At 33.5% G+C, this 27,964-nt stretch overlaps 1 protein-coding gene across 1 annotated transcript; it reads left to right on the top strand.

Annotated features, from left to right (window-relative positions):
* Positions 1-2,552: 2,552 nt before the first annotated feature.
* On the top strand, positions 2,553-27,208 carry LOC140438496 (uncharacterized). Its single transcript, XM_072528156.1, has 5 exons — positions 2,553-2,696; positions 6,250-6,548; positions 8,298-8,502; positions 14,076-14,220; positions 26,848-27,208. Exons 1-5 carry the CDS (start codon positions 2,606-2,608, stop codon positions 27,014-27,016), a joined length of 909 nt encoding a protein of 302 aa, XP_072384257.1. The 5' UTR covers positions 2,553-2,605; the 3' UTR covers positions 27,017-27,208.
* Positions 27,209-27,964: the final 756 nt, after the last annotated feature.

Below are 27,964 nucleotides of genomic sequence, written 5' to 3' on the forward strand. Positions count from 1 at the left end.
GAGATATGTACAAAGCTACATGAACTTCAGTTAGTGTGTGCCAGTGTAGGTCTTAAAAGAAACATCTCCAAAACAAAATTCAAGACACACCTAGTTATTAGCGGAAATATCAATATTGGAGACAAAGAAGTAGAGCTGGTGGAAAAATACATATATACCAAAACTAAAGCGAAAGAAGAAGAGAAAACCAAACATGCGAACTACGAAGAAGAATAAACCTAGCATGGGCAGCCTATGGAAAACTCAAAGACATCTTTAAAAGCGATATACCAATTTCTTTAAAACGTAAAACATTTGTCCAATGTGTGTTGCCTGTAATGGCCTAAGGTGTCGAAACTTTGACATCGAAAGCTTCTTCTTAAAGTGCCTATCCGTTCCGGATTTTGGCGATCATCACGGCTATCTTTACTTTATTTATTGCAGCGCGGAACAGTTCCGTGGTAGTCGTGTTATACCACTTTCGTAAATTTTGAAGCCAGGAAATGCGTCTTCTTCCCGGTCCTCTCTTACCATTTACTTTCCCTTGGAGAATCAGCTGGAGAAAGCCGTAACGTTCTTGATTTCTCATTACATGTCCTAGGTATTCCAACTTTTTAGTTTTGACGGTCATGAGAATTTCACATTCTTTCCCCATTCTACGCAGGACCTCCACATTAGTAACTCTGTCAACCCAGGATATACGTAAGATGCGCCTATAACACCACATTTTGAAAGCTTCGAGCCAATTCATAGATGCAGCAGTCAGTGTCCATGCTTCCATTCCGTAGAGCAGAACTGTGAATATGTAGCAGTTCAATAGACATCGACAGCTACAACTTCTAAAACGCTGCAAATAGCTCTGTGGAACATGGAAAGGTCAATGCTGAGTATATCGCTTCTTGACCAAGTTAGAAATGAAGACGATGTAATTTCCCGAATTGCCACATTAAAACGGATCTGGGCTGGACACGTCGCTCGAATCAGTGATGAAAGGTAGAAGAGATTGCTTGAGTGGAGGCGGAGATTAGAGTGAAAAAATAATTTAAATATAAACTTTACTTAACTATTCTACAGTATTCACTGCCTTCCCTCGCTCAACTGTTTCCATCTCTCTCTGTTGTTCCATTCTCCATCGTTTAGGCCTCTCTTACTCATGGCATCGTCTACTTCGTTCTTTTCGGATTTTCGGGGTCGTCCTCTTTTCCTCCTTCCTATGGGGCTCCATTCGGTTATTCTCTTTATCCATCTGCTGTCACTACTTCTTCTTACATGTCCATACCACTTTAGTCTTTTTTGTTCTATGTATGTTAGTATGTCTGTTTCTATTGATGTTCTTTGGTTTATTTCGTCATTACTTCTCCTATCCATTCTTGTTACTCTGCAGCATCTTTGTAGACATTCCATCTCTGTTGCTACTATCTTACTGCTGTTTTTCTTGTTTATGATCCAATTTTCAGCCCCATATGTCATAATACTTCGCACTAATGTTTTATAAATCTGTATTTTTGTCTTCATATTTAGGTGTCTATCCCACCATACTGAGTTAAATTGTCGGATTGCTGTTCTTGTTTGTCCTAATCTTTGTGTAATTTCTTCCTGTGTTGTTGCCTTTTTCGTGATTATAAACCCCAAGTATTTGAATTTTTCCTTTCCTTTAATTGTTACGTTGTCATCAATCTGTAGATCTTCTATGTCTTCTTCAATTGTAGATAAGTACTCTGTTTTCACGAGGTTAATATCTAGGCCAGCCTTGGTATATTCTTCTTGTAGTTTCTTCATCATGTAGTTGAGGTCGTCTTGGTCTTGTGCAATCACTAATTGATCGTCTCCAAAGCTTAACGTATATAGGTATTCGTTCCGTACCGGTACTCTCATGCCTTTGCATTTTCTTTTCCATGTAGTCAAGGCTTTCTCTAAGTAAATTTTGAATAGGGTTGGAGATGTGGAACAACCCTGCAGGAGGCCTTTTGTTGTGGTGAAGTCTCCTATGATTCTTGTTCCCATTTTAATGGACACTTTATTTTCTTTATACAGAGCTTTTGTAGCTTCTATGAGTTCCGTCTGTATTTCTAATTTGTACATTGCCTCCCATAGTTTTGACCTTGGTACAGAGTCATACGCCTTTCTCAGGTCCACAAATGCCAAATGTATATCTCTACTATTTGCTTTTTTCTTTTCCAACAGTTGTTCCAGTGTGTATATGTGGTCTATGCATGATCTGCCTGCCGTGAAGCCTGCCTGATCCTCCCCGATTTTGCCTTTTATCGCTTGCTCTATCTTTTCTCGCAGTATCTTTAACTATACAAATATATAATTCTAATTCTATACAAACTTTAACTTTAACAAAATATATTTTGTAAAATGTATGCCTTGTATGCCAAAATATTAAATTTTTTTAAAATCATATGTGAATCATATACCAATTAACAGTAGTGCTGACCGATTCTTATATTGTTTATCTATATTTAAATACATAAATTACATATAATAAAAAATCATACACTCAGATATACTTTAAACTAAATATTTGATTCACGACTAAACAAATAAAACAATAAGATAACGATATTGTTATACTTCTGTTATATAAAAAAATCGAGTTAGTTGCCTTTATAATTTTTTAAAAATGGGTGTATTAAAAAATCTTCATGAAATGACGAGAAGTGAACAAAAGGAGTTTTTTGATTCTTTTGATCAAGTATTATTTGAAGTTAAAGGTGAGTTTAGCTTTACTTTTTTTTAGCCAATATATTGTAGAGTTTATTCCTTTAGACTGAGTCGTATGCCTGTTTGAAGTCTAAAAACATGTGGTGAACATCAATGTCATGTTCCCATGATTTACTTAAGATCTGTTTGACTGTAAATATTTGATCCAGTGTCGGTCTTCCCCGTCGAAAGCCCGTCTAATACTCTCCAATAATATTTTCTGCTAGTGGTTGGAGCCGCTGGTTTATAATATACGTGAGGACTTTATATGCTGTACATAGTAAAGAAATTTCACGGTAGATTTTGCACTGGAGTTTGTCTCCTTTTTTATAGATCGGGCATACTATTCGGGCTACTTTTTTGAGGCTTCGTAAGTTTCTGACTGATTGTAAATTGGACTTTGCCTCCAATACAATATGCTTAAGTGTTACGTGTGGCCTGTTTTCTTGTACGGAATGGAAGCATGGACGTTAAAGGCCAATTCCATTAACAAACTTGAAGTGTTTGAAATGTGGTGCCTGCGTCGAATGCTTAGAATATCTTGGACGGGCAGGGTCAGAAATGAGGAAGTACTCAGAAGAGCGGGCTTACAGGATAGGGAAATTTTTAGTTACGTAAAAAGCAAGAAAACTGCATGCTTGGGACACATATTACGAGGAGAAAGATATACTTTTCAGCAACTGACACCCGAAGGGAAGATAGAGGGTAGGAGAGGTCTGGGACGTAAAAAAATGTCATGGCTGCGCAATATTCGACAATGGACAGGAATCCACAGCTATGAAATGCTTCGCAATGCTGCTAACAACAGAATTATTTAATCCTAACTATTTAACATCTCACCTGACAAGACGATGTACGGTGGACGCCTACGCAGAAATGCACAGCACCTTAAGAAGAAGGGCATACTATACTTTTCTTCCAGTCGTCGGGTGTTTTCTCTTCTTGCCATATATCTTTGATGAGCGCGTGGATGTGACTTGCTAGGTATTTCGTCAACTCCCGGGGCTTTATTGTTTTTCTGGGCCTTAGTAGCTTTAAGAACTTCCTCTATGGTTGGAGCTTCTACTCTATTCTCTACTTTATTCTCTTCTTCGTTGTTCGTACCCATTTCATCTTCCATGTCTACTTGTGTACCAAGTATTGTCTTAAAATAGTGCTTCCAGGTTTCTGTGACTTTCTGTTGGTCACATATTATTTGCCCACTTTTATCTTTACATGGACTTGTTTGACGTTTATACCCACTCTTTATCCTTTTTAGGTATTCGTAAGCCCCTCTAATTTCGTTGTTCTTGTCTAATTTTCTTCCATTTTTTCTATTTGTCCATTTTCATAAGCTTTTTTTATTTCTACATATCTTGTCTGCTTTTCGTCTTGCGACTTCAAATGTTGTTCGTCTTTCCCGTGTTCTTCTTGTTATATACATTTTGTGTGCTTTATTTCTTCCTCTATTGCTTGTCTGCACTCGTCATCCAACTATGCTCCTCTTCTCGTCTTTTTCTTGTTTCCCGGGGTGGACGCTGCCGCTGTCAGTACTGCTGTTTTAATATTACTCCATTTGATTTCTATGGAGTGCAGTTCTAGCGTCCCTAACTCATTTGCGACTTATTCTTCGAACTTTTCTTTACATTCCTGAATCTTCAGTTTTTCCAGGTCCAGTTTGTTTACATCCTACATCTAAATTTGGTTTGGAGTAAAAGATGGTCTGATCCTCAGCATGCTCCTCGTCGTGTTCTCACATCTGAGATACTACTGGCTGCCCTTTTGTCTATCAGCACATGGTCGATTTGATTAGTTGTGGTTCCATCTGATGAAATCCATGTCACGTGTATGTCTATATGTGGGAAGCATGTGGAACTTATAACCATGTTTTTACTGGTGGCAAAATTTATCAAAAACTTCCCATCCTGGCTTGTTTCATTGTGCAGTGAGTGGGTGTTTTTCTGTTGTGCCATAGAACTGCAGCTCCTTGCCTATTTTAGCATTCATATCACCCATTATAGTCTTGCTGTCATTTTTGGGTGCATTGTCATATACAATCTCCAGCTGTTGGTAGAAACTTTCCTTTGTATGTGGTTCTTGTTCTTCTGTTGGGCAGTGAATGTTTATTATTGTTAAGTTGAAGAAGTGAGTGCAAATTCTTAACTTACATATCATTTCACTAACTGCCTGGAAGTTTATGATTTTTGTCTTTATCCACCACAAAATAATCAAAGATGGGTGTTCTAAATTAGGAAGTCACTATGCACATATCCGTTTAGTAAATATTGTACTATTCATTTCATCGTTATAATCTGCAGTCAAGGATTTGGAACAAAATAACAAACTGCCATCTGAAATAAAACCTTTTGTTGAACCAGAACAACCTGGTACAACTAAAAGTGACATGTTTGTCAAAATATTATGTTTAAGTTGGTCATAACTTGTAATCCCCATTAACCAATTTTCATAAATATCGTCTTAGTAATTTCTGATATATAAATAGTGCAACTTCGTCGTGAAACACCATATATATTATATTACCATTTATATATAATAATAATAGAGATATTTCCCTAGAAATTGCTGACCTTTGTCTTGATTTTTTATTTCTTGTATTGCACATAATATGTCTATTTTGTGATCTTTTAATTCTTTTAGTATCTCTTGACCTATGTTTTTCATGTTTTGATGTTTCTGGTCGCTGTTATCATATTATTCCTTTTTTACTAATCATTTTCCTTGTTACCGCTTCTGTTGTCAGTTTAGTATTCATCTCAATTCGAGGTGGATTGTTGATTCTCTGAGCAAATAGACTAACGCAAGCAGAATTCTGGCCTTACCAAGGGTCCCTTCTTCTGTATCCTGGCTTTGAATAGGCATAGGTCTAGAAAGTGGCTTCTGTGCTACTCGATCCACCCATTAGTCATCACCTTTACCTTTGGTGGAGCTTGGTATTTATTAAGATTATTTTTTGTTTGAGTCTGTAGTATAATACAAATTAAAGTAGTATAAAATATAGGTAATTATTTGTCGACGACTACCAAACTGACTGAACCATCGTGTCGTATTCTGTTGAATCGAACTCCAAAGTCTCTAGCTGTCTGTTGATTGCTGTCTGCAATGTTCTCGATAAAATTTAACAAGGTCGGTCTTTTCGCTTGTAAAGGATGTTTTAAGTCGTCGTTCGTCGATACTATCGTCAACGATTTCAGCTTATTTGATAATTTATCAGTCGTTTTATTCCAGTTCTTCTCCGCTGGTGGTTCGTTATTGATCTTGTTCAAGTCCGCCGATGATTTGCTCTCGTAAGTTTCCAAACTCTTCCGAACTTTCTTCACGGACTTCTTGACAGGGGCTGGCGGTGGGTAGAATCTGCTGTGCGGTAGCTTGGGAATTATGTACACGCCCTTCAACTGGTTGGCAAAGGCACCCCTTCTCATCGTTGTCTCCAACGATATAGTCTTATCATCTCCCTCCCTGGACGCCATCGTAAAGTAATGATTCGAAAAGTAATAGAAAATAAGCATGCTGTCTCATATCAAAATACTTTAGATTCCATATTATTTTAGATCAATATTATTTTAGATTCCATAGATGCCAAAGTAAACATTTTACCAGACAAACTGAACACTATCAAGTACTTCGTAGATATTCAGAAGCATGTAAGTTATTTAACAGACAATAGTGGAACCAAGGCAGAAACCGTACTAGGCTACTTACACCAACAAAATATTGTGACTCAAAGAGAAGACGTATTTAGGCCTATAGACTCGGTTATTGCTTATTTCAAAAATAAAGGTTTTACAAAGGAAATATTTGTTGTTGGTCCGAGCTTACTCAAACAAGAATTAGAGCAAGCTGGCTTTGATCTAGCGGAAGAAGTTGTAAGTATAAAATTTAAATAAATTTAAGTCTAATTACAGGCATATTCTTAAAATTAATGCAGCGATGACGTCAATGATTGGTTTTGGTGAAGTTTTATTTTATTTATAGACTAAAAGCCCATGGGACACTTTAAGAGGGTCATTTGACTCAACATGCATCACATATAAATCAATAATATATATATGTATATATATATATATATATATATTTATATATATAAATCAATACGTAATAGAAAGAATACATTAAGAAACTATGGCGCCAGTTCTTATCAGTACTCAAAGCATGGGGGTTTAAATTCAGGATTAGATTTCCCACTTTTGTTCCAACTGAAATAGACGTTGCAAATAAATTAATCTATATACCGATCCTATATAGTCGGTAGTTTATACAGTCTACAAAACATCAATGCTGAAAGATATACTACACTTTTTGAATTCGCGGGTGATCGGTTCATCATTGAAGAAGATTTTGAGGCGAAACACACACATATAGGGGTTCAAGACTCATAACAACAAAGGGTAAAGAATTGCTCAAAGCGATAAATGAAAATAAGTGTGAAGCAATCTTAACGAGAAAGCCTACGTATTGTCCCAAAGACCCCATGAAAATTCCTGATTTAATCGACTTTTACATCATTAAGAACGTATTTAGCTACTATATACAAATAGAAGAGAACTTGGAAGTCAACTGGTATTATACTCCAATTATATTACCTATTATTGAAAATATTATGTTAACAATAAAACGAACCAAGACAGCTTTAGAATTATACTAGAAGAAAGAATTGATTTGGCAGTATCATTGTCGATATAAATCTCCTTAACGCATCGTTTTGTGTAAATTATGTACCACAACTATGGAAAGTAGCTGAGATCATCATGATTCCATGATAATGTTGGAACTGCATTTGCTGATGATATGGCAATTATGACTATTAGTGACAACGTAATTGAATCAACAGATAAGTTACAGAACGCAATAATTGTCGAAGTGGAGAAGTGGACAAACTAGTGGCATATTAAATTAAATGAACAGAAATCAGCACACGTAGATTTACCAACAAAAAATTGAGCATAAACCATATATATATATATATATATATATATATATATATATATATATATATATATATATATATCAATTATTATATAGTTTCTTATGTCAACAAGGCTAAATACTTAGGTATGACACTTAACGCTAAATTGAGATGGAAAACACATGTTAAGAAAAAGAAAGAAGAACTCAAGTTGAAATACAAAAAAATGTATTGGTTATTGGTTATATATTCTACCTTATCAGTATATAATAAGCTTCTGATCTATCAACAAGTCCTCAAACAGTGTGGATACGGTACCTACCCAATTATGAGGATGTACCAGTGCAAGCAATGTAAGTCTCATACAAAGGTTCCAGAAATCAGGAGCAGAATCATTAAAATTAAGTACAAAAAATTGGGAAGACTTAAAACGAGCTTAGTTAGTAATTTTAGTAATTTGGTTGGGAATAGAGATAGATAGTGGAATCTGGCAGCTCTGAACATATCAGGAAGTTAAAGTAAATAAGTGAAGTCATGTAAGTCTTCTATGGTACATATTACACCAGAGGCTGTTGAAATTGCTTTTGGTTCGGTTATACGGCTTTACGTTTCTTCTTACATTGTTTATTAAATTTAAATTTTTGTTTATGCCGAAAGTATTCGGCCTTTATATTAAATTATCAAAGTATCAACAAATAATTTTTTTTAGCCAACTGAGATAGAAACAAATTTTGATGGTGTTTTTGGAAATAATAAAGATAACAGCAATGTGGAGGCAGTGATATTAGATCACAATTTTAATGTAAGTTTCATTATGCTACAAAAAGCACTCTGGTGCTTATTGAAACCCAATTGTGAACTTATCACTATAAATCCCGAAAAGGAAATTGTCACGGAGCAAGGAAGTATTATAGGTATATTTCTTTTTAATTCAATATTTATGATAAAAAGGCATTTTAGTGATTATTATTTTAATATTAATTTAAATTAATTAAAAAGTAAGAAAAAAGAAATATTTGTTGACTCGTTTGGAAAAAATAAAACTATGTTTAGATGGATAGTCAATAAAAAGGGCTCTTAGAGAATTATTTTTTAATTACTCGAGCTTTCAATTATTGTGGTTACAAATATTTTCAAGAGCTAAAATAAAAATACAAATCATCTTATAAAGTGGAACGAATAATTGTAAAAAAGTAATAACTCGCCAAATAAAATTAGATTTGTTAACTAATTTGCTGCAAATCGTATTTAAAAATCATTATTATAAAAACTTTTTGATCTAATAAATGTTTCTCCTTCTTTTTGAATTAAAAAAAAATATTTATGATAGAGCAAAAAACCTCATTTAAAGAAGCCAAAGAATATCTGAAAATTGCTTATCCAGTTTAGTAAGTCACAACTCCTTTTCACCGCTAACAAATTCTGACAAAAATTTTCCAGAACTTATCTCAGCCTAATCAAATCTGTACAAATTTCAATGGCAATCAAAATAATTCCTTTTCCCAACACATTCATGCGAGTGCTAGACCTCCAACCAAAAAGAAGAGAAAATCAAACTCTCCCACTATTCAATCACCTGTCCAAAAACCATTATTTCCATTCACCTTTGGACCTTCACAACCTCTGACAATAAATTCAAATAAACCAACTACTCTAGTTTGGAAAAAAAGTAGTATAGCTAGCAATTTATCGATTTTTATCATGGACTTTGTCAATAAAATAATTTCAAGTAACAACAGACAACCTATTGATATTAACGTAATTACGAGTAGTATAGAACATGTATTGGAGGATACTTCATGAACGTTTTGCTATAGCTAACAAAAATAGTCTGGTACAATTTCTTTTTGATAAAAATATCGACATTGGGCTTATAAGGGAAACTTGGTTTTAAAAAAATCAACAGTATAGTTGGTACTATACTGTTATGTAGCTACATATGGTCCATCTTGCTTTATGGCATGGAAACGTGGACTTTGAAAAAAAACATCTATCAACAAACTTGAAGCATTTGAAATGTGGTCATTAAGAAGAATGATGCGCATACCTTGGGTGGATAGAGTTCAAAACGATGACGTCCTTAAGAGAGCCGGCGTGGAAAGAGAACTCTTTGAATTAATTAAAAAACACAAGATTGGTTACCTTGGGCACATATTGAGAGGAGCAAAATATGAAATACCACAGTTAATCCTACAAGGGAAGATCGAAGGTAGGAGAGGAGCCGACCGCAAACAATTATCCTGGTTAAGGAATATTAAAGAATGGACAGGAATACACAATACAGGCAAGCTGTGTCACGCCGTCAAGAACAGAATTCTAGTAATGAGATAGTCGCCTACGCACTTTGGTGTATGGCATGTTAAGAAGAAGATAGTTTTAGTGGTTACAATATAATCCGCAATGACAGAAACTATGGCTATACTGGAGTGGTATTTTGGTACACAAATCTCTTCGATTTGTAGAACAAAAGGTCAATATAAATTAAAATGAAAATATTTTAGTGTGTGCTATCCAAGTTAAATATGGAACTTTATCGTTAAATTTTGTATCTATTTAGAAACCTCCAAAAATACAAACAATATATGACGATTGGGTAAAAATTTTTGAACAGTTTGATGGGCCTTTAATTATAGGTGGTGACTTTAATGCACACCACTCTATATAGGGCTGTCATAATAATGATACCACAGGATCACAACTAATAAATGTAACCTTTTGTTCACCTAAACTGGTTAACAAAACATCTTGGAATGCCATCTCTGATACCCTAGGATCAAATCACTATGTCATATCTATAGAATTTATTTTTGCAATTAATGAAAATGAAATATCTCCTAAAAATAAATGGAATATTAAAAAAGCCAATTGAGCGTTATATACCCCGACTATTCAGACTTTGCACGATACGAACAACATTCATTCGGATAATCTTACTGAACAGTACTCCTTCATTAATAATATAAATACGGCCGCAGTAGCAGCTATACCCCAATAAAAACCTTATAAATTATATATATTAAACGGCACCCACCTCCTGTTTGTGACATTATCATCAAACAATTGGCTTTAATAAATTACAAAAAAAAACACTAATTTTGAAAATTACAGTCAATACCAGGAGATCTTTGCGAGAACCAAAAAAACATTACAAAATATAGAAAAAAAGCATTGGATTGAATAGGTCTCTTTCCTGAATAAAAATACACCAACTACAACTCTTTGGAATCAAGCTAGAGAAATTTACAGAAAACCATTATCAAAAATAAAATCTTCCGATCAGAAATGGATGGATGACTTTCTTATTAAAGTTGCACCACCAACTGCGAACCCTCAAAAATCCAGCTACATAGATTTAACTTCATCTGACAAAAATCATTTTCTATTAAAACCTTTCACTTACATTGAACTAATTTTCGCTATAAATTATCGTAAAGATAATTGTCCAGGATACGATCATATCAAATACTCCATGCTTATTAACCTTCCAGAAGTAGCAAAACATTTTCTGTTAGACTTTGTAAATCCAATCATTCAAGACAATTCTCAGGAAGATTTTTTTAAAGACATCATTGTTATTCCTATTCTAAAGCCTGTAAAAGATCCAAATTCAGCCGAATCTTATCGACCCATTTCTTTATTTTCTTGTGTATTTAAAACTTTGAAACAAAGACTAGAATGGTGGGTCTATATCAAAAAATTACTACCAAATAATCAGTTTGGATACAAACAAGGATGTGGAACCTTGACATGCTCTAGCTATACTTGTAACGGACATACAGAGTACCTTTTATAGAAATAACTATTTGCCTACCTTATCTCTAGATATAGAAGGTGCTTATGACAGTGTGTGTTTACCTCGATTAAGAGACAAAATGATCAATTAATTTCAAATATCCACAAATCTGGCACAAACCATAATTAATTTCTACACTAATAGACGCTTATACGTTAGAAACTATAAAAATGAATTTCTTGGACCACGTTATAATAGTTGGGGATTACCCCAGGGATCAGTCTTAAGCCCTTTTCTTTTTAATCTATATACTGCTGATTTTCATAGCCTTAATCTACCAAGTATCGCTTATAAAACAATCCAATATGCTGATGCCTTCCTTAATCCATAATTCCAATCTTAAGAAAATTACATGAACATTTCTTAAACTGGTTTTGTGAAAATGGATTTAATTTATCAACTAATAAATCAAACGTGTGTATTTTATCACGACATAATATTCCTAACAAAAATTCTATTTTATTAAATGACTAAAGTTTAAATTTCTGTAAGTCAATAAAATATCTAGGTATATTTCTAGATCAAAAGTTAACATGGAAAGTACACATCGAGTATATGCTTGACAAAAGCAATAAAGGTCTCAATTTTTTAAAATCAATTTCTAAAACCTGGTGGGATGCTGACGTAGAAACAACTTTACTTTTTTACAAATTTTACATCAGATCCATTCTGGACTATGGATGTATACTTTATGGATTAGCAAGTAAACAAATTTAAATAAAATGGGTGTATTTCAACGGACTGTTCTACGTACTTGTATGGGAGCAATGAAGTCTACTCCAATAGCTCCATTGCATGTTGAAGCTTTAGAACCTCCTTTGAATTTTAGACGAGATTATCTAAGTGAGAAATTTGTAGCGAAAATTTCATATATCAACAATTCCTTATATTCTGGCATAAGCTCACTAGATACAGATGATCTAACAAACAGTTACTGGACTCATCAAAATTCACCAACCGTTTGAACGGCCTTTACAACCATGTGTAACAATAAGTATACCAACAGTAATAACAACCTTGATATTAACGATTATTTCGCTTTTTTTAATAAAGCTGATATACACATACCAACATATTATAGTACTCCATTCTACATTCCATCCAATTCAACAGAAAAAATGTTTATACTACCTGTCAATTGCTCAATTTTTAGTGCTGAAGCACTTGCAATTCTTAAAGCCTTGAAATATTTCGACAGTTTAAACAATAATCCAGTTTTAATAATATCCGATTCATTGTCAGTCTTAATTCAGTCATTATCTCTCAAAAATGCAAAGTTAATAATAATAGTAATAGTCTCCCGTTTTATACCGCTCGCGGCTTTGGGAGTATAGCAGGGTAGTCTGCTATATCTAGGGCCTACGGTATACAAGGAAGGTAACATTGCCAGTGCTATGCTTCAACCGCCTATTATTACCACTGGTTTTACCCAAGGTACTCATTTTATTCAGGCTAAGTCGACCTGGGGCCTATAGACATTTTAAAATGTCTAGTTATTCTTGCCGGCGGTAGGATTCGAACTCCGGACCACCGGCATGCGAGGCAAGCATCCTACCGCTTGCGCTACGCAGGATCTAAATGCAAAGTTACCCAATTATAATTCGAATCCTTTCATTTACCAAAGTAAGAACATGCTTGTCAACCTTAAAAATAAAAATAAAACTACGAATTTTATTTGGGTAAAAGCTCATGTTGGTATAAAAGATAATGAACATGTTGATTCCATTGCTAAAGCTGCAATAACCTCGAGAGCTGAAATTTTACCAGATGAGAGAATTTGTGTTCCTGATGCTTTTCTCATCTCTAAAAGAAACCAAACAGATGGTTGGAATACTTCCTGCCAAACTTTTTGCGAACACTCAACAACGCAATACGTGTATATACAACCACACATCCCTAATTCCAGATGGTTTAAGAATTTCAATACCGTCCGTAAATATACAACAACTTTAATAAGATTGAGATTTGGCCACGCTTGTTATCCTGCTCATCTTGCTCAAATCAAAATATACAATTCAGACTTATGCGAAACTTATCAAGAACAAGGAGATCTTAACAACATCTTTTTTAAGTGTTCTAAATATCTTCAGCATTCAGGAACTCTTTTAAACAACTTGCAAACTCTGCAAATATTTCCTCCATATCAAATAAATAACCTATTGGCTGTGAGTATCCCTGTTTTTCCTGATATTTGTTTTTTCTTGCTATAATTTTCTCTTTTTGTTTGATTCAGTTTTAGGGATTTTCTGAGGTTTTTTTGACTCGAATAGATACACTTTTTGCACTAGCAATTATTAGTATAGATTATACACTTATGTATGTGTACACTCGTATATATGTACACTTATGTGTATATGCATATACTTTTTTATTTTATTTGGTAGGAATTATATTAGAATATTAATATTAGTAATTTTTCATTTATTATTTCTCAACACGTAATTGGCTAAATAGCTAAGTGGTAAAGCCACAAAAAAATACACAGTTTGCTTTTAGGGATACTGTAGGTATATAAGAAGCACTTTTGGTTAGAAAAATTCTGTTCCGAGACGCAGAGATGCGTCTTATCGCCCTCACTTTTTAATACCTATTCAGCAGAGATATTTAAAGCAATTATAAATCAGTAAAATATAAAGTTAAAGTGGGTGTATATTTTTATCATTGACATTTTAACTATTGTTTTGGGTTTTGTAGGAACATATTACTTTGTGAAAACCTTAAGGGATATTACAAAAAAAATAGATGTTAACCTTGGTCAGTCTTCACTATACTATCACAAAGCTATTGCCAAAAAGCTTCGGACATCCGATCCCAAACGAATTCTCTATATAAGGGAGCTGTAAGTATTGTTTATACAGTGGGCAACTGAAAATAGTTTACCCAGATATTTGTCCAAATTCTGTCAACGGAAATAATATTCGATAAAATCAAATTAAGGTATCGTTAAAGTTTATTCCTTGTAATTTTTTTTAACTAAATTAACGTGCATGTGACAACTATGGTCATTAGCACGAGTTACGATTTACATGGTAATATCATATGAATTACAAAATAATGTAGTTAACACTTAACTTAAAGAAAAAATAATAAAAACTTGTAATATACCATTTATATTTTGTTGAGCAGTTGACTTTTCTCGAATAATTTGATAACCTTGTTGATTTGGTCTGTGCTGTTTAGGACCTCTTTAAAGTTAGTACTGATTGTTAGCTGTTGGCGTGTTTTGGCATAAAAAAGGCATTCGATAAGTATATGCCTGATTCGGAGAGTCGAATTCCAGTGCTGACATTTTGGTTGTGGAGATGATGTCATCAGGTAGCCATGAGTTAGACGAGTATGTCCTATACTCAACCTCCGTATGATTGCCATATTTTTTCGAGATAAACTGGGATAGGTAAGAAGGTTCACTGAGGGTTTAATTTCATATAGCGCTGAAGTAATATTATTCCAGTGAATCTGCCAGGTGGATAGTTTGAAATCGTTGCTTTGTATATTGATAATAGTGTCAGTGGATAATGCGGCTTTTTTGGCAAAGCAATAGGCTTTTTCGTTACCACTAATACCAACATGGAATGGTACCCATATCAGAGTGATAGTTGTATTTTTGTTTATAAGAAGCTGATATGTGTTATGAATATCTTGGACGATAGGATGGTTTGTGGATATAGCATTAATGGAGTGTATAGAGGAAAGTGAATCAGAGTATATGGCTATTCTCTGAGCAGTGTGGATACTACTACCAAGGAGAATATCCAACACCACTTTCAGTCTTTGACGCGTCGTGTAAAGAACTATGTTATATTTATTTTTGTTTATAAGTTCTAGAAAGAGAATTCTTAATGTACTAACACTGGTATCTTCCTTGTTAAATTTGGTGAGGGAAATATCATGATCTGAGAGTATGTTGGTCCAATAGGGATTATTGGAGAATGGTAGAGTTATGGTTTCAGACAAATTTATATCTTTTAGTAACGGTTGTAAAAGACTAGGAATAGGATGTATAATTAAGTTACATGGAGGGTTGTTATGGGGTTGGTGTGATGATGTAATTAAATGATATACTGGATTGGACGGATTGGAAGAAATAGCAGAAGCATAGGAGAGAAGAAGGTTTTCTCGCCTAAGCCATAGAGGAGGTTCATTAGCCTTACAGTAAAGACTTTTTGCCGGACTAGAACGGAATGCTCCAAGGCATAGACAAATAGCCGTGTTGTTTACTGTATTTAGTGAATTTAAGATTGATTTAGTACCAGACATATAGACGAAACATTGATAGTCGAGCTTGGAGCGGATTAGTGATCTGTAAACTTTCAGTAACGTAGTTTCTTTCGCACCCCAATGATAATATGTTTTTATTATATTTAACCTTTTTAGGCAAACTCCTTTAAGTTCCCGTATGTGTTGTTTCCAGGTTAATCTTGAATCAAATATCAGCCCTAATATTTTGCAATTATCAACAACCGGTAATTTAAAGTTGTTAATAGTGATTTCAGGATCAAAAAAACTCATTCTTTTGCCAAATTTAATAACTTTGGATTTAGAGTGGGAGAGGGTAAGTCCTAGAGAAGCTACTTTGTTTTTTAGGTCATTTACTCCTAATTGTAGAATTTTACTAGTAGTTCCGTTAGATTTACCATGACAGTACATTATTAGGTCATCGGCATATAATACGCATTTGATTGGCGGAGCTATATTTGCACTTAACTTGCTAATCGAAAGAATGAATAAGGACGTGCTTAAAACTCAACCTTTAGGAACTTCATCATGTTGGATGTGTGGAGAAGAAAGAAAGTTATTGACAGAAACCCTGAACGATCTAGATGTTAGGAAGTTTTTGATAAATGTGTATATGTTACCAGTAAGGTTACATTCAAAAAGTTTGTCAATGATTGCATTTCTAGAGATGGTATTAAATGCGCCTTTGATACCATCTCTAGAATGGTAATTTTATTATTAGTTTTGTGACCTTGAATTTGTCGTAATTTTTTCCAAAGTTGGCTAGGATTGGAGTATTCGTTGAACGTAATCTTGCCAGGATGATTTTTTACTTTTTTAACTACGTGTTTAGCTTTGGCTTTGAATTTTTTGTAATTTATTAGATTTTCAAGGCTTCTATTTTTTTGGTACTTATTTAAAGTTTTTTTGGATAGAGGAATCGCCTCTTCACAAGAAGATTTCCACCAAGGAACTGCTTTATGATTTGGAGAGAATGATGTTTTGCAAATGTGAGTCTTAGCAGCTGAAAGAATAGTGTCTGTTATTGACGTTAACAAATAGTCTACATCATTGATTATTAGATGATCATAAGCGAGCAAGAGACTGTCAACAGCTTTTGAATACTCTGGCCAGTTAGCTTTATTTAGGCGCCAATAACTTTTGGCAGAGGCAGTCCCACTACAATTGTTGGAAATTATTATAGGATAATGATTGCTATCAAAGAGATCATCAGCTGTTTGCCAGCTTAAAAAAGGTGCAGATTTAGGATCACTAATACTAAGATCTATAGCAGAGAAAGATCCAGAGGAAATATTAAAATTAGTATTAGATCCTGTGTTAAGAAGACATGAGTTTGTACAGTTAATAATATTTTCAACTACTTTTTCCCTTCCAAATGTTGATTGAGAACCCCACATACTTTTATGTGTATAAACGGCTGTGGAAGTTGGAATATAAGGTCTTGGAGCTATTCTTCTTTTAGAGAATGGTTTGGGGGAATATATATATATATATATCGAGCAGATGGTAAGTTTATTAGGGCAATATGTAGTTATGGCAATTGCCTCAAGAATCGTTATTAATGGTAGCATTGTTGAGAAGATTTTGCTGGACGCAAATATGGATGCACCTCCACTAGCTCTGAAGCAGTTCGTCCTAATAAAGTGGTATCCTTCAAATAATTTAGGATGAGGAATATTAGTTGTATTAAAATTAGTCTCTTGGAGACAACGATAATCTGAATGGTAAATTGATATAAGATATTGAATGTGTTCAAGGCGCGGATAGTATCCGTCGCAGTTCCATTGTAAAATAGTAAATTTAAAAACTTATTTCGTTAGTAGAAAGAATATCATCATCATCATCATCGATCAGCCCTGAGTTGTCCATTGTTGAACATAGGCCTCCTCTAGACTTTTCCATCTGCTTCTGTTCTGCGCCTCTGCTATCCAATTGATCACGATTCTTTTGAGGTCGTCGGTCCATCGAGTTTGGGGTCTTCCTCGGCTTCGCTTGTCGAGAAAGAATATACCTTGTACTAATTACGTAATTTTTTATAAAAGATCAATATCATTGCAGTTAGAGTCACATGAATTATTGGACGTAAGGCTGGTAAGTTCGTCAGCGTCTATAGAATTTAATGTGCGTTTTAGCTTTTTCGTTATTCTTATAATGCGATTTTTAAGTGATCTATCGGATACAGTTTGGTATATTTGTGTAAGATCTTCGAGAAGAGAATATGAATGTTCGTGGTGAAGTTATGAGCTTCTTTGAGAGGATCACTACTCCCAAAGGAATTTTCTAGGAAGGCAACTATTTGTAATGCTGATAACGAAAATTTTTCTGGATTAGCACAAATTAATTTTTCAATACTTGAATGGGTAGATGAATTAATTTTACCAATTTCTTTTCATCAGTTTTTGTTTTATTTTTAGAAGCTGATTAAAGAGTTGCGAAGATTGTCGTGTTTGGTGTGTTATTAGAGTTTAAGTTTAGGGGGCTAGCGGTAACCAGTAAAGAAGGTGATTCAAGACTTGTGTTAGTGGAATGAGTTCTTTTTATTATGCTAGACTTAGAAGAGCCAGATACTGGTGTTAGAGACTGTTGATTTGGGATTGTTATGTCAGAAGGTGGGTTATTTGAATAGATTTCTTCTTTTGAGGTATATAAAAGAGAAGATATACTAGAAGAAAGATCAATTGGGATTTGGCTAGAAGTTGGATTTGAAGAGGGATCGCTAGATATTTCTTGAGGGTTAGGGCAGGAGTCTGCAGTGTGTCCAGATTGCTTACTTAAAAAGCATTCAAGTTTGCCCGAAGTAATAAAGATTCGTTAATTTGTATTTTCATATGAGATTACAATTTAAGTATTTAACTCAAAGTATTCTTTATTTGGTATCACAAAGACTGAGCGTCGAAAACTAAAGATGTGAGCATATTCGTCTTCCGGTGAACTACAACGGATAAGCGAGATAGGGGAAGCAAGTTGTAATCCTAGTTCATTTTTAAGTGCTTGCTCTATGAGTGCATTCGGGATCGAAGGACACACGTTAGAAAGCCCCATTGCAGGTGTGATAAGTCTGCGAATAGATATTATTTGATTTCTAACAGAAATAGTCGGATTATTTTTTAGAAGATTATCTACTACGGTTACGGAAGAAATATAGATGCATATACGCTGGTTAGAAATACTTGAAGCAAAGGTTATTTCTCTAGGGGTAACAATTTCGCCGATTGCCTTTATGTAATCAAATAGCACTACGTCTGGGATAGCGTTTATAACAATGGCTTGAGTTCTACTGGGACATGCTGTTGCTGTTATAGATTTTTCTGTGTGATTTTGGTTACTGCAGCGAAGCTAGGTTAAGCTGTTTGTGATGATGATGCCATTTTAATATTTTGGATGCTAAAATATTAAGTATGGCCAGAAACGACTGGCCTAATTTTATTTCTCGAAAGTATTTAAGTTTTATCGACTTATATTTACTCGATAAAAAATCACATTAAACTAAGTTTTAATTAAAAATACTATTAGTAGAAGCCTGATGTTCACTCGTTGGCTTCTGAAATAGGAATCGCCTTGTAATTTAAAAATGGATTTTTCAGCATTTTGGTAAAATCTTGCGAATATTTCCAAATATCAGGGTGGATTATTTTTAGTAGCCTACTCTATATATGTAAGGTAATATATATGTTTAAAATACGTATACAGTAAGATATCTCTTTATGCGGATTATTTTTATACGATTTTATAGTTGTACGATTTGTATTTCATGCAAAAATGTCTATTATTAATTATTATATTTAAATATTAACTATTCACATCCAGATGTCAGTTAAGTGAGCCTTTGCAATTCGGGGATTCCCTTGTTACATGATGTTCCTATTGCGAGTTTCGTATTGAAAGGTATATGTTATTTAGTTAAAATTCAAAATAAATAACATAATAAATTGGAAAACATTTTAATTTAGGCGAATAAACTGTAAGAGTAATTAAGAAGAATGAAGTTGCTATAAGAAAATATATAATTTCTGGTACAAAATTAAGGTACAAATTTTCATCTTACTATTAAGAACAGAAAGAGTCATCGCAATTTGGATTGACGAACTAATTCAAAGAAGAATGCCTGTAGGTGGTTATTTAATCAAGAAAAATCTCTTTAGTTTTATGAGTTACTGAAACAGTCAGAGTCACCAACTTCCACCTCCCAAGCTGGTAAAAATTTTCAGCTAGCAAAAGGTGGCTACTCAGGTTTATAAAAAGAAATGCATTTCATAAAGCATGCATTCAGCAGATAAAGCAGCAGCAAAAATATTTCCACAGTAGCATTAGAAAAAAGTGCAGGGAGGCGAAAGAAAACTGGATGTCAACAAAATGCCTAGAAGTCGAACAACTTCAGGAAAAATACGACATCTTTAATATTCATAAAAAAGTAAAAGAAATGACAGCTAGACACTAAAAGAGATAAGCAATAATATTAAAAAATGATAATAACGAAATAATTATGGATACAAAAGACAAACTAGAGAGATGGCAAGAATACATTCAAACTCTTTTTGACGACGATAGACCCTATTTTCCACCATCCACAGATATTCGAATAAATGAAAAAGGCCCAGAAATAACCAAAGAAAAAATAATAAGAGTAAAATCTCAGAAATATGGAAAATCCACCGGTCCAGGCAATATCAATGTCTAAATACTAAAACTAATTGCAGATAACGAAAGTAAAAGCCTAGACTTAATAACAGCACTATTCAATAAGATATATGACACAGGTAAAATACCAACAGACTGGCTAAAATCAACATTCATAGCATTACCAAAAAAATCGAATTCCTCACAATGCCATGATTATCGAATATTAATCCTGATGTCTCGTGTTCTTAAAACTTTTCTCAGAATTATCCATACACGAATTAACAAGAAGTGCGAGTTCCAGATGAGTGACACTCAATTCGGATTTCGAAACAGATTGGGAACACGAGAGGCTCTTTTTGCTTTAAATGTGTCAATGCAACGATGCAGAGACATGAATGTAGATGTATATGCATGTTTTATTGACTATCGAAAAGCATTTGACTGCGTTAACCATCAAAAGAAGATCGAAATTCTGAGAACAACTGGAGTTGACGAACAAGACTTCAGAACTATACTGGCACCAAACGGCAACAATTGAAATAGAGCACACAACATCCGAAGATATACAAATCCGACGAGGAGTGAGACAGGGTTGCGTCTTATCACCGCTAATGTTAAATTTGTATTCGGAGTCTATATTCAGGCGGAATTAAGATTAACGGAAACAACATCAGATATACTGATTATACCGTCTTAATGGCAAGCAACGCACAAGAACTACAAAATATAATAAATGCGGTAGTTCACCACAGCGAAATGTGCGGTTTAAATCTAAACGTTTTCAAAACTAAAACTTTAATATTTTAAAAGACACCAATAAACGTACATGTGTATGGCAATGGTCAAATAATAGAACAGGTAAATTCCATAAAATATTTGGGAGCAAATATCAATAGTCAGTGTAATCCAAAAAAAAAAGAAATCCTATCAAGAATCGAACAAGGAAGGAAAACATTCATGAGCATGAAAACATTTTTTACAAGATCAGACCTTAGTCTGCAGCTTAGAATCCGAATGATCAGATGCTACGTTTTTTCTGTCTTACTGTATGGCTGTGAAAGTTGGACAATGGACTCTGAAATAGAAAAAAGAATATATACTTTTGAGATGTATATATACAGACGAATATTAAGAATTTCATGGCTACAAAGAGTTACTAATGTTGAGGTACTTCGTCGCATGTGTAAACAAAAAGAATTACTAAGAATAATCAAAGAGAGGAAAATGCAATACTTCATGGTCATGTGTTGAGAGGCGAAAGATACGAATTACTTCAAGTTATACTGGAAGAAAAAGTACATGGCAAAATATCAGTAGGAAGACGCGAGAACTCGTGGCTGAAAGACGTGAGGAGATGGTTCGACCGCTCATCTGCAGAAATCTTTCGCGCAGCAGTTTTCAAAACTACAATTGCCATTTGGATCGCCAGCCTTTAAAAGGAGACGGCGCCATGAGAAGAAGCTATCGAAAATTATTGAAGATGGGGACTATTGTGCCTATCAAATATTTAAAACTGATGAAACGGGACAGTATTGGAAGAAAATGCCTAACCGTACTTACATCGCAAAGGATGAAAAAACTGCAAGTGGACATAAAGCAAGTAAAGATTGAGTAACATTATTATATTGTAACGATAAGACTACCAAAGAGAATTGAAGTACTATTGTGAAAATAATACCTCAATCAACCATGGGAGCTTATCGTCTATACCTTGCCTAGCTCAGTATCTCAAGGGTGAGTTCGTCTTGTCTTAAACTAGGGACTGAACCTGAGTTCTCAGTTGATAGCAAATAAGACAAATTTTAACCAATCATATTTATTTAAATCAATAAAAAAAACAATAATTAACCCTGCCAAAGCTTAACAGTTATAAGTGTTACTTATTGCTTCGATGGGCGGCTTGTGTGTTCTAGCTGTTGGATCCTCCAATTAGAAGTTGTGGCTTCTGGAGAGAGAGCTGCAGTCACACGTGGCTGTATGTCCTGACTAAGTTTTGGTGTCCAATAAACCAATAAATTCAATAAATCCAATGAAATGTCCAATAAAAATAAACTGTCCAGTAAACCAATAAGGTTTTGATATGTCCAATAAACTAAAAGGATAAGAAACAACATGCATTAGAAACACATCAAAAAGAAAGGTTTAACTTCCTTGCCATCTTACAAAATTACACTTAAACAAATAGCGTATGGCAAGGATAAAATGAAATATGAATGTTACTACTTAGTTAAATTCTGTTAAAGAGTCCTAATGCATATATCAGAAAAAAAATGTGCTTTCGAAAGAAAGTAAGGTTACATTGGAAAAGCGGTCAGGATTATAGAATAAATATCACAATGAAAGTACTTACCCCAAGGAGAAGTTGTAGACCATAAAAATGAGTCTTATAATAATTTTTGCCTTCTTTTATAAATTTCAAAAAGAGGCAAAAAATAATCCCACTACAGAAAAGTTGTTTTGACAGAAAGTGGGAGACTGAATGAAGTTAGCACAGATGTCATAGAATGTTGGTATAGATATCATGAAACCAGCTTGTCAGTCAACACAGAACAGAATAGTCTGCCGAACAAAAGTGGGAGGGCAAATATTTATTCTATGGGACAGAAAGAGAGAAAATAAAGACAGAGGAAGAAGAGAAAAACAGGGGCGCCAACTATTTTTATAAACAAAAAAATAGTAAAAATTAAACTGAAGATAAAAAAATTAATAAATTAATAAAGAAATTAAGATGAAATAATTATTAAAATATAAATTAATAGAGATGTGACGTTTATAACGTTACAATATACTTTGTAGCAATACATCAGGATAGCATTTTGAAACCGCTCTTAATAAATAAATCTCTTAGACCACGTGCTATAAAAGGCAAAGATTTACTTTACAAGTAAAACAAGAAAAAACAGTTGATATTAGCATATAAATTGATAGAAAAACATTATGATTTAAACTGGAAGAATATTTAAGAATTAAGCTATTTTAAAAACATTTTAGAACGAGACAACTTAGGGAAACATCCACCTGCAAACGAAGTTCATAAATAATTAGTTTACTTTCAACAACAATACTAGAAAAATATACACGTTCCCCGGTTTTCTTGTTTATCGACATGATATGAATAAATATAAATAGTCACAAAAACGAATAGAAATATGGACCAGTTTTTTTAAAATTGGTCCATATTTGGACCTTTTTGGAAACTTTTTTTGTATTTGTCTCGGTTTTATGTAATTTTAGAAGGCTACGGGACGTATCCCTATTCCCCTTTTTGTGGAACGTGTCCACCGCATTAAACGAGACCTTACTGTATATGTATATATATAGTAAGAAAAAGTAGTCCAAAGTTTTTTGACTTGTTTGCTAAGGCGTACTATTTATTCTGAATCCAAGCTTTCGGTGGTTTTTTGCCACCTTTATCAAGGTCTACAAAGAAAATTACTATGTTGTAACAATTTGAATGGTGCCAAAAAAAGGCTATAAAAAACTATAAAAAACTTACCAGAATGCAAGATTCGTGGCATAAACAGCAACGTTAAATAACATGATAATACTGAAGTTGCAACTAAACTTAAAAATGCTACTGTTAAAAAAACACTTTAAAAATTACTAAATACGTTAAAAGTTAAAAACAAAATGAAGGACGACATGTTAAAACATTCGTCGTTGCAGGCTTGATTTTAGTCACATTTCACGAGCAGAAAGAGAAAGTGGGTGGACAATTATTGTTTAAATAGTTAGGAGAAAATACAAAAAACAACTTTGAAAATAACGTCTCACAAAATACTGTTTATGAATTTTGAGTACTACCAACTGTATTACCAACTTGAAAATAAGCGGGAAATTAAAAATGTTATTTATAACATAAGCAATCGAAAGAAAATAGTATTTAGTAAATAGGTTTAGAAAAAATAATAACTCAAACAAAACAAAACTAAATTAGTAACTGAAGTTTGATCACAAGTATTCAATTAATACTGAAATTTTAAAAAAAGAAAAGAAACAAAGAAAACTCTGAGATGCAAAATAGCTCAGTCAAAAGTCAATATAAAATTGTAAATTTTGCTAAGATTCTGGATCTCAGATCTCTTATTAAGATTGTTATTATCACTCTTGCTGATATGTACCATCTCTAAGAAAGTTCTCTTAAATTTATTTTTCTCTCTGGCTAATATTTTTACATTGTTGAAATCTATCTTATGGTCTAGATCGATAGTATGCTCTGCCAAAGCACAAGTAGGTTTGTTTAATCTACAATCACTCTTATGAGAAATAATACGGCTAGACAGATTCCTTCCAGTTTCACCAATGTACGTGGATGGACATTCAGTACATTGAATGCAATAAACAACATCTGTAGTCTCTAGAGTGGTTAGGGGTTGTTTTATTTTGCTATACAGCTGACGTATGGTTTTGATGTTCTTGTTAGCTATTTTGATATTCTTAAAGTCTTTAAAAATCTTAGTGAGTTCAACGGTTAGTTTTGGAATATATGGAAGGGCATAAAAATACACACTTGTTGGAGCAGAATTATTTTGTGCTGAGGACACTGATTGTGACATAGTAAGTCTGTTGTTTCTATTAACAAAGGGGAACATTAAAAATTAATTTATTAATCAGTCTTAGAGGATATGAATTTTCAACAAAAATATTACGTAAGAGGTTGAGATCATGTTTGAGATAATCCGGATGAGATAACCTTTTGACACGGTCTTTCATCGCTAGGACTAAATTAGTTTTCATCCTAGGAGGATGGTAAGAGTGGTAGCTTATGAATCTATTGCTACATATGGGTTTTCTATACCATTGTGTTTTCACAACATTATCCTCACATCTATGCAATCTCATGTCAAGGAAAGGCAAAGATCCCTCCCGCTCCTCCTCGCACGTGAATTGCAAGTGTGGGTTTTGTTGGTTGAACACATTTAACGTAGAATGTATGGAGTCTGCAGGTAGTGCCAAGATTAAGTCATCCACATATCTCTTTATGAACGGTATTTCAAAATTGATTTGTTGCAAACAATCTTCAATCAAGTCATCTAAGACATAATTGCACAGTATTGGTGAAATAGTGGAACCCATTGGAGTACCAAAGACTTGTTTGTAGTAACAGTCATTAAAAATAAACACATTAGAGTCAAAAACAAAAGAAATGAGTTTTTTGATATAAGCTAAGTTAAGGGTTGTGTGCATTGATATGTCATCCCAGTGTTTCTAAACGCTAACCAATATTATGTGTAATGGTAAATTAGTGAACAGAGACACTACATCAAAACTAACGAGCTTATAGTTCGTGGGTAATTTTAAGTTATTAATAAAAAAACTGAAACTGAAAGAGTCCTGAATGCAAAACTCATTGTTATTACTGTACGTTTCTGTGAGAATATTAGTTAAAAAACTTGCTATGGGGCCATTAGGTGTACCTATTGAGGACACTATTGTGTCTATGAGACCAAAGAATATCAAAACCATACGTCAGCTGTATAGCAAAATAAAACAACCCCTAACCACTCTAGAGACTACAGATGTTGTTTATTGGATTCAATGTACTGAATGTCCATCCACGTACATTGGTGAAACTGGAAGGAATCTGTCTAGCCGTATTATTTCTCATAAGAGTGATTGTAGATTAAACAAACCTACTTGTGCTTTGGCAGAGCATACTATCGATCTAGACCATAAGATAGATTTCAACAACGTAAAAATATTAGCCAGAGAGAAAAATAAATTTAAGAGAACTTTCTTAGAGATGGTACATATCAGCAAGAGTGATAATAACAATCTTAATAAGAGATCTGAGATCCAGAATCTTAGCAAAATTTACAATTTTATATTGACTTTTGACTGAGCTATTTTGCATCTCAGAGTTTTCTTTGTTTCTTTTCTTTTTTTAAAATTTCAGTATTAATTGAATACTTGTGATTAAACTTCAGTTACTAATTTAGTTTTGTTTTGTTTGAGTTATTATTTTTTCTAAACCTATTTACTAAATACTATTTTCTTTCGATTGCTTATGTTATAAATAACATTTTTAATTTCCCGCTTATTTTCAAGTTGGTAATACAGTTGGTAGTACTCAAAATTCATAAACAGTATTTTGTGAGACGTTATTTTCAAAGTTGTTTTTTGTATTTTCTCCTAACTATTTAAACAATAATTGTCCACCCACTTTCTCTTTCTGCTCGTGAAATGTGACTGAAATCAAGCCTGCAACGACGACTGTTTTAACATGTCGTCCTTCATTTTGTTTTTAACTTTTAACGTATTTAGTAATTTTTAAAGTGTTTTTTTAACAGTAACATTTTTAAGTTTAGTTGCAACTTCAGTATTATCATGTTATTTAACGTTGTTGTTTATGCCACGAATCTTACATTCGGGTAAGTTTTTTATAGCCTTTTTTTGGCACCATTCAAATTGTTACAACATAGTAATTTTCTTTGTAGACCTTGATAAAGGTGGCAAAAAACCACCGAAAGCTTGGATTCAGAATAAATAGTACGCCTTAGCAAAGCTCTGTTTTATTGACTACCACACCCAAAAAGAAAAAAGTATTTACATATGTATATATATATATATATAAACTAGTATAAGCTTATTAAGAACTTTTTACTTTTAGAGACACAAAATTTAAAGAGATAGAAATGAAAGGGATCTTTCAAGAGATCCTGGTAATAAATGGTACTGACGAAGAAAAAGAAGATGAATTGAAGAAGCAAAGAAATAGCAACTGCGAATATTATGTAGATAATTGGGATACTTTAAATAACATAATACGTGGTGTGTAATAAATATTTGATCACATAAAAAAATAAAGGATATTATGTAGGAACGATACATAAAGTTTTATTAAGTAAGGCAAAACGTTGCCATATGCCAGCCAAATCCAAAAATGTCTGTTTGGATAAGGTAGGCTAATACAAAAACAATATATTTTTATGTATTGTAAATATAAATATTGAATATAGGCTATATATACACGGTGTCACAAAATTACTTGCAAAATTATTATCATAATATATATTTATTACTTAACCTAACAACACTCGATAAACGTGCGTGGTTGATGCGTTAGTGCAAGAACATTTAATAAAACAATTGTAAACATTTTTATCTTTAGTTAAACATTGATGTACTTAAACTGTCAGCGATGCTTAATCTATACTGTATAACTAGAATCAGATACTCAGTTAAAATGCTAAAAAATGATGTGATTGTCTCTTGTGTTAAAACAAAAACACCAGCTGCTGTGGTCCTTGGCAGAAGCTTCTTTGCAAAGTTTGCCAATATCAAAGCTTCTTTGTCATTGCTGTGAATGAAAGCATTAATGCTTACTTTTATGGTATTTTCACTTTTTCTTAGTAATCTGTCGAAAGAGGTTACGATGAAGACGAAAAACATCTAAAAAAATTGTCAATAATTTATGAAACTTTACACTCCGTATGAAATACAAAACAGTATCCGTCCTCAACACAGTCAGTACATATACAAGGAGAGGAAGAGAGGGTAGACATCGAAACAGTAAGGAAGGCTGTAATGACCCTAAAGAATGGTAAATCCACTGGACCTGAGGGAATCTATGCTAAAATGCTTAAGAATGGAACTCATAAACTATTTGAAAAATTAACTTATGTGATCAATCAGTGTCTAAATGGACACCCAGTACCAGAACAATGGAGAACGGCATACCTGTTCTCAATACACAAAAAGGGGGACAAAAGGAATTGTAATAATTA

Source organism: Diabrotica undecimpunctata, chromosome 4 (genome assembly GCF_040954645.1).
Source record: "Diabrotica undecimpunctata isolate CICGRU chromosome 4, icDiaUnde3, whole genome shotgun sequence".
NCBI classification, from domain to species: domain Eukaryota; kingdom Metazoa; phylum Arthropoda; class Insecta; order Coleoptera; family Chrysomelidae; genus Diabrotica; species Diabrotica undecimpunctata.

Coding starts and splice junctions, on each gene's coding strand:
- LOC140438496 (XM_072528156.1), top strand. CDS start 2,606: ATGGGTGTATTAAAAAATCTTCATGAAATGACGAGAAGTGAACAAAAG. Junction 2,697..6,249: donor AGTATTATTTGAAGTTAAAG/GTGAGTTTAGCT, acceptor ATATTATTTTAG/ATTCCATAGATGCCAAAGTA. Junction 6,549..8,297: donor TTGATCTAGCGGAAGAAGTT/GTAAGTATAAAA, acceptor AATTTTTTTTAG/CCAACTGAGATAGAAACAAA.